Raw genomic sequence first — 11,054 nt, 5'->3', positions numbered from 1 at the left:
AGAATTTTGCATATCCAAAGTAAACGTTACACTGTTGGAAGATTGTTAGCAGCTGAATTGCAACATTGTCCTATTCGGGGAACTATGTTGACTTAAAAATATACAAGAACAACAAAAGTGACAAAGGCAGAATTAGGGTTTTCACTGTGTGATACCTTAAACCTCTTAAAAGGGAAGCCTATGGGATCGAGGAGAATACCAAAATATTCACTTATACTGTACTGACTAGACCAAAAGAAGGGTGAAATATGTCATGTCCATGGTTAATGGGGTTTGGCTTTAGTGATCTGACTGCATCAGTAATGACTTGCATATATATTTTTTTATCAGTAGACCCTCATGAAGCCTTAGCACTTGTATGTATGTAAGGGGTCATTATCATACATCTCATGAGCCACCTAAGAGGTTTAAGGTGTTATACAGTGGAGACTGCATTACCAGGGTCTTTGTTGTTGCTCATGTGGCTTTTCTTCGTGAACTTTTTACCTTTCGGTTTTGTTAAAATATAAAATTTCAGATCAGAAACATGACACATTATGTAACAGACATCTAAAGCAACCAGTTGTATAACAGCAGCTGCATTGACATCTGTAGGTTATTGCTAAAAACAAACGGGGAGACAGTTAAAATACAGTGATAAGTCATTCAGACCTTCCCTCCAGTCATACTAGTGGTAGGAAGTGTAATCAGTTTATCTACCCATCTGTCACTCATCATGGTTTCTCAGAAACATTCTGAAGGTTTGAACAGTTTCCCTTCTTTTGCTGCTTCCTATTTGAATAGTGTCAGAAATTCATAAATATATTTTTTGTACTGTAGTTGGTAGAACTTAATGTAGGGTGTCTCTTGCAGTAGAATGTATATAAAATCAGTGTTTCCTATCGGCCTCATCAGTGGATGGCAACTTAAATTCTTGTAAGTATATCAGCAACAGATGAATGAACAACAAGACATGTAGAGATCAGCTAGTAATCGCCTTAAGTGCCTAAACATGTGTCACAAATTGGACACAGGTATTGGCAATATACAGGTCATGTAGTAATGATGCTTAACATGGTTGTTTTTCCAAAGGTTTTGCATCCTCTGAATGCTTTAACGATTCATTTTCATGAAATTTGAATTATAAAATGTCTGGAGACGGTATCTGAGCTTGTTTAGAATCCATCCTTACCCCGATTAGGTATGAGATTGTGGTACTTAGCAAGGTTACTTGGGGTTGATTGGTACCTAATTCTTCTTCTTCTTTATCTGATTATTTTTTTTTCCTCTTTGACTGGCAAAGGATTAGAATGCAGTTGGAAATGTTATGACATTGAGGCCATTGAGAGAGAAACTGCAATCTGGATATTTTGCAAGTTTAACTGAATTTATTTTTGCACCTAGAAATAATATTACTTCCTTAAATTCTAGGGATCATGTCACAGTAGTAACCAACTGTATTAATAGTTGACAGCTATTTTGCTAAGGTTCTTCATAAGAGGTTGTTGTGTCTTTCGGCTTATCCCTGTTAGGGGTCGCCAGAGTGGAACGCCGGTCTGCTAATGTTTGGTAGTGGATTTTTACGTGCTGAGTTACCAGCCCTGACGCACAACCTTCAACGAAGGCATGCCCATTCATGCATGCCTCCTCACAGAAGACGCTCTAGCTGAGAATCGAACGCGACAACGTCTTGCTGTGAGGCGACAATGCTACCGCAGCACCACTAGCGCAGGTGTACTTCATAAACGGCGAGAGACTTAAAACTGACTTCACAAACTGGAGTTTTGGTATAAAGTATACATTTTGGAAAGAGCTGGATTACACATGAGATCTGGTGTGGTGCAGGGAGTTCATTTAATTAGAATTAAGAATGACAGGTTGATATTGATGTGGCTTCTTAGTGCTTCTGTTTATTAGGGGAAAATTAAATACTTCTTTAGGGAGTTGTTTCAATTGTTACTGGTATTTGGATGGGTGTCATAATTGTCAAGAAGAGTTTAGTATGAGGAGTACACTTATGGTATGCATATAGGTTAGAACTTTTAGGAAGTTTTTTTCCTGTAAGTGTTCTATTTGATTTAGTTGTACACTAACTACATCTGTTGTATATTTGTTGTAGACATTTAGTGAGCATATTCAAAGAATCTTTGGAAGGGAAATTGTGGAATTGGAGAAATAACTTTTATTTCTGTACTTCCCTTTTCTATGTCCTTCTATTTTGCTAAGAATAATTACTTGACAAATGATGCATCTTTCTTTTCATATATCAAATAGGGTAGGTAAAATATTTGTTGGAATTTCATATCAATGTTGCAGATGTATGCATTAAGGAGAGTAGCAACAATCCTACAGAACATTACATTCATAATGGAAATGGAGAAAGGAGATTCTGCCAATAGAGATGACTGCAAATAGGGCTACAGAGAATATGCAAGTGGGAGTTGGAATTTACTGGCAACAACTGTCAACCAAGTTATTGGGAACAGTTAGATGGGGAAAGGTAATAGAATGGAGAGAGGCCAAGAAGACATTTGGACTACAGTCTAGAGATTGCCTTCTCTAGCAAGGATTGATATTGGAGTACAGGCAAAGAGAAAGGGACAGGGTGGGTCCAAAGTGAAATATCTGAACTGGTACTGTTTTTAGTTGAATCTGGTGCAGAAACTGCTGTTAAAAAGGGATAATTAGTAGGGAATATAGAATATTGCATGATAACTGTAGGAATCAGAGGAGGTTAGAAGAGATTTGGAAGAGAGGCTGGATAAGCAATTCACAAAGAAACAATGGGGAGGACATGTGTGGCTCCCAGATATGCAACATAGTCTAGAAGACTTAGGATTTTTGCTTGGAAGTATTTGCATAGGTAGTTTTTATACTTTAAGCAGACTACAAAGAATTTTTCCTCATGTAAATGGTACATTGTGGGGGTGTGATGGGGAAGAAAGAGTTAAACGGTGGCATATATTTTTAGTGTGTAATGAGTTGACAGAGTTTAAAAATTCCCTACAGAGTTTTGTGCTAGAAATACTGTGCGAGCAAATGGATATAGCTAAGGAAGTTATTTTTTAGCTGGGATTCAGATTAAGAATCAATGTAAGTGACATTTTGTATGGTTTATTAATGCATTCTTAAATAGTGTTGAAAGTTGATTAATCCTACTAGAATTCAAGGGTGATATAGTGAAGTGTGATAACATTATTAGGTAGAATCTAATCTGAGATGTGGCATGGGAAGGATTCATGAACCACCAGTCAGCTGCCCAAACTTGGATCATTTGCTAGTCAAATGTACGCAGTAAAATGATTGGTGTACTTGTTTCTTATTTCTTTACTTTATATCTGCATAATCTTGTGTATAATCCGTATTCTTTATTTTATTAGAAATGTGATATAGAAAGAATTCAAGAATATGTAGTATTTGGAGCACTGCAGGTACTATCCAAATCAGTTACCAAGGTTAGTTAAACAACTTTATGACATCAGAAAAGTGCTTAACAAGCTTTTGTTAATTATCTCTAACCGCTGTTAAGCTCTTCTCTTGTGCAAGGGCATAACAGCAGCTAGTGATGACTGCCTCTGAACTGTGGCAGAAGCTGAAACCGAGCTAAAAGCTGAGAGTTAATTTGATATGCCATATTTTTAAACATATGGCCAGATTCAATAATGCCTACACCAGTTGTACATGATAAATATTCAAGAACGTCCCTTCTACATTTTTTGTGTTTTCTAGTCACTCAGAAAGATTACACTAAGAGTCTACAGTTTGTGGTAACTTTTATGAATCCCTGTCAATATTTAAAGCTTCAAGAAAATCAGTAGAAAAACTAAAATTAGGAAGAAGGTGTGAATTATACCTGTGTTGTCTGCTCACTCAGAGCAGTCTACACTTAATGTACAGTTTATTGAATCCCAGAGATAGTGTTTAAACGTGTGGCATATTATATAGTGTCTTACTGCTTTTAATATACATTTCATTTCTTAGGACACTTCACTTCTGCCCACTGTCTGTATGGCAGAGCGAAGAGCTTTATGGCTGTCAAAAATGTAAAACACTTTATGCTCCTGTACTTTTTACTGTGAAAGGTAGTACATGGACTGTATAAAGCTGCATGTACAGTAAAGAATTATGATCCATTCTCTCTCATCACTGGTATTATGTATTCTTGACAGGGATACCAAGATTTGTTTCTTGAGTTCAACTTCACTCTGCTATGAAGGTGAATTTCTTTAATTCCTCCTGTCTTGTACACACAATAAGTTGGTCATTAGAGACCAGATCACAATCATCTGTTACTGATTATTTAGTCTTGACTGAGGCTCGTTTCCATCCTTTGTTCCATGTTTCTCTTTTCCTCACTACTTGGTTTGTTTGAATTTATTCAAATACATTTTTTTTTCAAAAAACAGCAGCTTGTGATGGTTTCTGCTGAACAGTGGCAGTTTTGTTAAATCTAGCAATTATGTTATGCTGCATTACCTGTCAGTGCACTCGTCAGACTTTAGGGTGGCACAGATGGAACTTTTCAAATCAATTTTTGTTTCATTGTGCTGCCTCTACTATTTCAACTTGCATCAGTTTTGTGTGTTAATTTGACAGTGTATTACTCTTCATTAAATTCAATTTCTTATTCTGTTTGGTATTATTTATCACTTGATGCACAGGAGCATGTTTGTTTTACTGTTTTGCTTGTGATAAAAGTGTAATAGGCAGTATTTTTATGTGGCAGGGAGAAAATTCTGCCTGGTTTTCAGTCATTGCATCAAACTTGCTGCCAGTTCACATTACTACTTTAGAGAAAGCAGATGACATCTACCAGAGACATGCAGGGAAAACATTACTTCAGGTATGTTAATGAGTAATATATGACTTTTTCATTATGCAGTTTTAAAATGTTTTTTTTTTTCATTGTAAGCATTTTTGTTTTGGGCTTCTGTAGCACTTTTACTGTATATATAATTTTAACATATAATGTAAGAATTTTCTTCTGTATTTTTATAACTACTTGTGTCATAGTATTTCCAGAAGAGTCTTATTTGCCGAATTGTTGTTTTCGTAGGTTGATAGACAAGTACTAGGCTAGCTGCTTTTGTGGGTTATTTTAAGCCTAGTCAGTTTCTCTTTCAAAGACAAGAATCAGATTTTGTACCTTGTGACTGTGAGGTAAATACCCTAATCGTTATACAAATCCCCAACTCCAAACACTGGGTTTGTCCAGGATTTGAACCCTTGACTTCTCTCACCCAAAGTTAGAATCATACCCCTAGACAAACAAGCTTCTCCCTTTCACAGTTTACTACCAAGAGCGACATTTTGAATATTTCCTAAAAGTTAAAAAAATAAACTGTATTGTAGCAGAGGTACTTGACTTTCATTTTTAGATTTATTTGTATTTAAACTTTGCACTTTGCCTTGATTAACTCATTACAGTTTGGTGACACCTCCGGGTGTTTCCGTTGTTCTATCCTACTGAAGCCTCTAGGTGTCCGATATTGATTGTCCACATCTGCATTATTAATTCTAAAACCAAGCTCCACAGACAGTATTAGAAGATTTTAACTTAAGTCTTAAATGATGGCAAATACGTTTATATTGGTATTTGACTTGTGTGTAAGTGCAGCTAAAGAAATGCTGAATAGTATTTGTATACTGTTTATTTGCAGTGTAATGATTTTCATATTTCTCTAAATATCTTAAAAAATAGTGATACAAACTGAACTACTTGGCCTCATATCCAAGTTCACAGCTGTATGAAAAAAAGCACTGCTGGCAGTATGTGTTGCCTGAATGGTTACTGAGATATAAGAAAAGTTTATGTAAAATTACAAAAATCAATATATGTTTATTTTGACTTAATAAAATGGTGTTTATGACTTAGAGCTAAATGAATGCAACTGGTGTAAATATTACTTTGTTCTGAATAGTTTGCCATTTATAGTTTTGTAGCAACTCTTATGGATCTAGAGATATGAATGTTTGAACTGTGAGGCGCAGTACCTTTATTGTGTAAAAAGCTCAGGCTACACCCATTGGAAGTTAAGAGTACAAACTCAAAAAGAGCTCCATTGGAGGGAATAAGTAAAAGAAAGTCTGAACTGAAAATGTCAAGTTTAATCTAGTATGCAGCAGACCACCTTTGTCATACAATTGTGTAATTGAAGCAACAGAGAAAGCACATACATTCAAAATTCTGGTTATAAGGCTGCCAGAGAAAAAGCTCGGGTAGTAATCAGGTTAGCAGAATTGTAGGATAGCTTGAGTATGCAGAGGAGAAATGAAAACTTTTTCTGTGTCTGGCTGAAACAGGTGGCAATAAAGCAGAACCAATAATGTTAATCCACCGTCAAGCTGTCATAACAAAGCCCACTGGTTTTGGTTTTATATTCATAGTTACATCCTTTAGAAGACATCTGTTTTAAAGATACAGCTGAACCTGTGTTTATCCTAGGCGCTTGCCAAGTATTGGCTGTACATCCCTGTTTTATTTAAAGTGGCAACCGCAGTATAAGTAAACCTGCATAAAAAGTGACTGTTACATAAAACATGTGGTAGGGAATAACAGCTTAAAATAGGTGCCCTCATCTTTCTGGTCTGCTTTTACATTGGTTATATTTTTGTTGGTGGGCTGTCTTCCCTTTCAAGTTATGACAATCGTGTTCCGTTCCCAGTTGGCTTATTTATTCCTCCCAGCCCTTGCCATTCTAGAATGTAGGGAAAAGAGGGGTAGTTGGACCACGAATGTTATGCAGCAGAGATAGGAGAGATTTTGTATTTTCCTAACACTTCCCCTTGTTGACATGAGTAATATAGTGCTCAGTACACCACACTCAAAGTGAGTGGATGCTACATGCAGCTGAGGTTCCAGCTAGAGTGGAATTGCACTTTTGACAGTTTTGTGATCTCCACAATCCTTTACTTGAATTCCTCCGCCTTCCCCGGTGAAGTTCTGGTAGCTCGACTGTGTCAGTCCCTTATCAGTAGGATGGATGAGCCAGCACTGGTTTTTGGCTCTCATCCTTTGCCGATAGGCTTTTGCAGGAACATGATGCTAATCAGGTTCAGGTAATCTGGAGCTCAGTAAGGCCATGAATTCTAAGCCTAGGGCCAGCACATTAGTCAAAGTTTTACTCATGGCAACACACTGAAGTTACTCGAGAGATATTCGGGAAGGTGAAGGAGTTTAGACGATTGCTGTAATTTCCTGTGTTGGGAATAAGCCGTAGCTGATGCACCAATGCAATGTGATGCATAGGTAGTCTCATCTTTGATGCTGGGAAAATCAAAAGGCTGTTTGATGTCCTTCCATTTCACTAATGCAATATACTTTACAATAGTGATACCCTGCCAAGGGCAGCCTGACATCCGGCCAGTATGCCCAAAGCCTTTAGGTTGCTTTAAGATCTGCCATATTTCATACCTATTCTCCCCATGTATAGCGTAGGGCATAAAAGTAACGTCCGGGTGTACTATCCAGAGAACTTTTGCCACCAGTCTGAATGCCGTTGTTTGATCATCGGTTTTGCAGACATCTGCTTCGGCTATTCAGGGGGTACAGCGGCTGATTATTACCAGTGGGCCTACATGTTGTTCCTCAGATTTTGGTTAGAGAGGAAGTTCCGACTACAATTGTGGAATGTCGTCTGGCATCTGTACCTTCTGCGTTTTACAGGACAGATATCACTTTGAAAAGGAAACAAAAAAACAAAGCATGTTTTCTGCTACTCCTAAGCACCCTCAGAGTAAACGGCAGAATTTAATTCGGGGTTTGTTTAATACCCTTTTGGCTTTAAAAATTCCAAGAAATTTCTGTTCCGGCTGCACCTTGTTCCTCAATTCCTTTTAAAAGGCCTAGGGAGCAGGATTCCTCTGAAGAAGAGGTGGATTCAGATTAGGAATCCCTTGCTTATTCATCCTAGATTCCTTCCCCTTTAGACTATGTTTCTGAGGAAGAGGAGTCTGCTAGTCCTGACACTCCTTTTGAAGAGATTTCCTTTGGGGACACAATTTCCAGGATGATGGAATTTTTAAATGGGATTCTGCTCAGGTTTCTGCGGTGCAGAAGAGGTGATGTTAAGTTGTCATTCTCGCCTTCATTCTTGCTTGATGGGTTTGGAGCCAATCCTCAGCTCCGACTTGGCCTATACTATAGCTCGAGAGCTATTTTTACCAGCTCGAGGTAGCCCTATATCCCACAAAACCATGCGCTAACTTCCCAGATCTCGTTTGCCGCTTCGCTGCGAGGTTGCATTTTTACCGGCTCAGGTCAGTAAAGAACTCTTTTGTGGAAATTCTTAGATTTTCACCTATTTTTACCTTTCTACTGTAGTTTCATACTAAACCCCTTAGAAAAAATTGTTAGTAAGCCCTTTCCCACCTCTTCTTAGTCAAACTCTTCGGGCCTGTAGGCCTTCGTTTTTCTATAGATTCTTAGTGTGTGTAGTTGTGTTTGTTAGTCAGCCTCTTTCTTTAAAGGGTTAAGTGATAATGTGAGTGCTGACTACTAGTTGTTAGTGTCCTATCATTATGTCCAAGGACACAAAGGTTTCAGGGTTCAAGAAGTGTGACTCGTGCTGTCAGAAAATTTCTCTGACAGACGGTCACATTTCTTGTGTTTATTGTTCAGGACCCTTGCACCTGCAGGACTCTTGTTCCGTTTGCCACGGTTTTAGCCCAAGAGTCCTGCAGGAGCGCCACAATAAATTAATCTTGAGGGGCTTATTAAAGCCTGAAGATTCCCAGCTAAGTCCGGCTCAGGGAAGCCTTCCAAGCCCGCCAAATCCCCGGCTCTAGCTTCTGAGTCGACGGCTGGCGGAACCGATACTGCTTCGACATCGGCTCGAGTCGGAGCCGATGCGAGCAAGACTCCTTCCGCTCCGAAACACTTATCGGAGCCGACACTAGCGTGCAAGCGCTCTAGGTCACCCTCCATAGAATCTGTCCATTCGGCTCCAGGATCGCCCTTACTATCGGAGCGGAGCCATAGGACTCATTCCTCCATGTCTTCCAGGCTTTCCGACCGTGACCTTGAGAGGGTGGTTAGCAGACTCTTCAATTCTCAGGCACTGGCCAAAATGCTCCAAAGCCCATCTTACCAGACTGTGGCTCCTTCGGTACCAAGTTTGATTCCTCCTCCGACTCTTCAACTGAGTTCGGAGCCGGAGTTTGTCGGAACCGGGACATTGCCCACGTCGGAGCCGATACTGCCACCTGCGGCCCCGGCGTCGTCAGCCCCGATCTCTTCATTGGCGCCATTCATGCAGGGATCCGGGCGCCGAGACTCCCTCGTCGGCTCCGAGGGGGCGAGTGGCATCGGACCCTTATCCGACCCCGTTCTCCCTCTCGGAGCATCGGCGCTGGTTAGTTCAGCCCCATCAGCCTCGGAGCCTTCTCTCAGTGCCGGGAGCAGTCCTGGTATCCTCGGAACCAGGACTTTCTTCTGTGCATCATAGGGGAGCCTTTGAGGTGATGAGGAGCATGCTAGTTCCGGTGTCTGCTCCAAGGTTGGTTCCTTCAGCTCCTCCCTCTACAGTGCATGTTACAGTCTCTAGCCATCCTCTTGCAACCGATACCAGAGATCCAAAGCTTCAGGTACCCACTTTGGGTGTCTCTTCTTCGTCCGAGGCCTCCCCTGATGCTTCAGGGGAACCCCCTAGGAAAAGAAAATGCAAGAGGAAGCACGTAGACTCCCCTGAGTATCACTTCTGACACCAACTTGGATGAGTCGGTGGGTTCCCCAAGATCCCCCTCTAAGGATGTCTCATTTTCAGACATCCTAGAAATCCTGAGACAGAAGGGAAATTGGTCCACCCTCAAACCTTCCGAGGACGAGTCTGTTTACCTTGATGCTTTTGGATCTCGCCCTTCCACCTCCTGGGTATCCCCTCCTTTCAACCCACTGATGGACATAGTGGCCAGAAAGGCATGGGCGGCTCCTGACTCGGTGGAACCTACCCCTAGGAGGCCTTCTAAATTTATTTCTGCATGGTAGACAAACCATTTCTCACAAAAGGTGTCTCGGTAGATGCTATGGTGGTAGCAGCCACCACTAAGAAGGAATTAGCTGATCCTTCTGTACCTGTTCATCCTCCTAATAGAGTCGAGGACTATGGACAGGTACGGTAAGCTGACATTTGTTTCAGCGACCTTTGCCATGCGGTCGCTGAACTATTTATGTCATTTCACCCGCCTTCAGAGAGATTTGCTCAAAGAACTGGGTGAAACCATACAGGATCCTTCTGCTGCGGGGTATCAGGACAAGATTAACTCCCAGCTGGCTATCCTGAATTCCATTGCCAACTCCTCCATGCGGCTTATCTCTTATGCAGCCGATGGAGCGAGTAGGGCCGCAGGCACAGGTGTTGCATTGAGACGTTACGCCTGGATGCGACTCTGTAGGTTTGCTGATCCCTTCAAGGCGTCCTTCACCAGCACCCCCTTTGATGATTCAGAGTTGTTTGGACCTCAGGTGAAGAATACCCTCACCAGGTGCGAGCAAGATGGTAAGACTCTCTCTGCCGTGGGAGTCCACTTTTCCATACCATGTAGACCATACCCTAAAGGTCAGAAGGGTGGAAAGATGTGGCTCCGCAAACCACAGGGAGTCGCGCCTGCCGCACGTGGTGAACTTCCCCCCCAGAGGCAGAGGGGGGAACAATAATATAGACGCCGCCCCAGGGGCAGAGAGGGTCCACAGAACCAAGGTTCCAGGGAATCCTTCCCTGATCAACCTTTTCAGCATCCCTGAGGAGCTGCCCGACTGTCCACCTTCGGAGGCAGTCTGAGAAAGATTATCTCTGTTCCCGGAAGCCTGGCAATCCCTCTCTCAAGACAAATGGGTACAGTCGATCATATCCGAGGGTTACAAAATCCCCTTCCTTTCCCCTCCAATCCAACCGCCAAGACCCCTCCCAGACGTACCACCCGGACAAAGGGGTCAGGCGCAGCTAGAGATAAAAAAGCTGTTAGAAAAAAAGTCATCCAGGCAGTCCCAGCAGACCAGCTAGGATCCGGAATCTACTCCAGGTTCTTTTTGGTACCAAAAAAGACAGGAGACTGGAGACCCATTTTGGACCTCAGCA

The 11,054-nt window shown here is 41.3% G+C and overlaps 1 protein-coding gene across 1 annotated transcript in view; it reads left to right on the top strand.

Annotated features, from left to right (window-relative positions):
- NOA1 (nitric oxide associated 1) overlaps positions 1 to 11,054 on the top strand; it is a 405,642-nt gene that overhangs the window by 275,308 nt on the left and 119,280 nt on the right. The window contains exon 5 of the mRNA XM_044059454.1: positions 4,706 to 4,822. Coding sequence (XP_043915389.1) covers positions 4,706 to 4,822 — 117 coding nt within the window. The remainder of the gene's footprint in view (positions 1 to 4,705; positions 4,823 to 11,054) is intronic.

This window comes from Protopterus annectens, chromosome 17.part0, assembly GCF_019279795.1.
Source record: "Protopterus annectens isolate FY-2018-M chromosome 17.part0, PAN1.0, whole genome shotgun sequence".
Classification (NCBI taxonomy): Eukaryota; Metazoa; Chordata; order Ceratodontiformes; family Protopteridae; genus Protopterus; species Protopterus annectens.
This window is presented reverse-complemented; position numbering and strand designations above follow the sequence as displayed.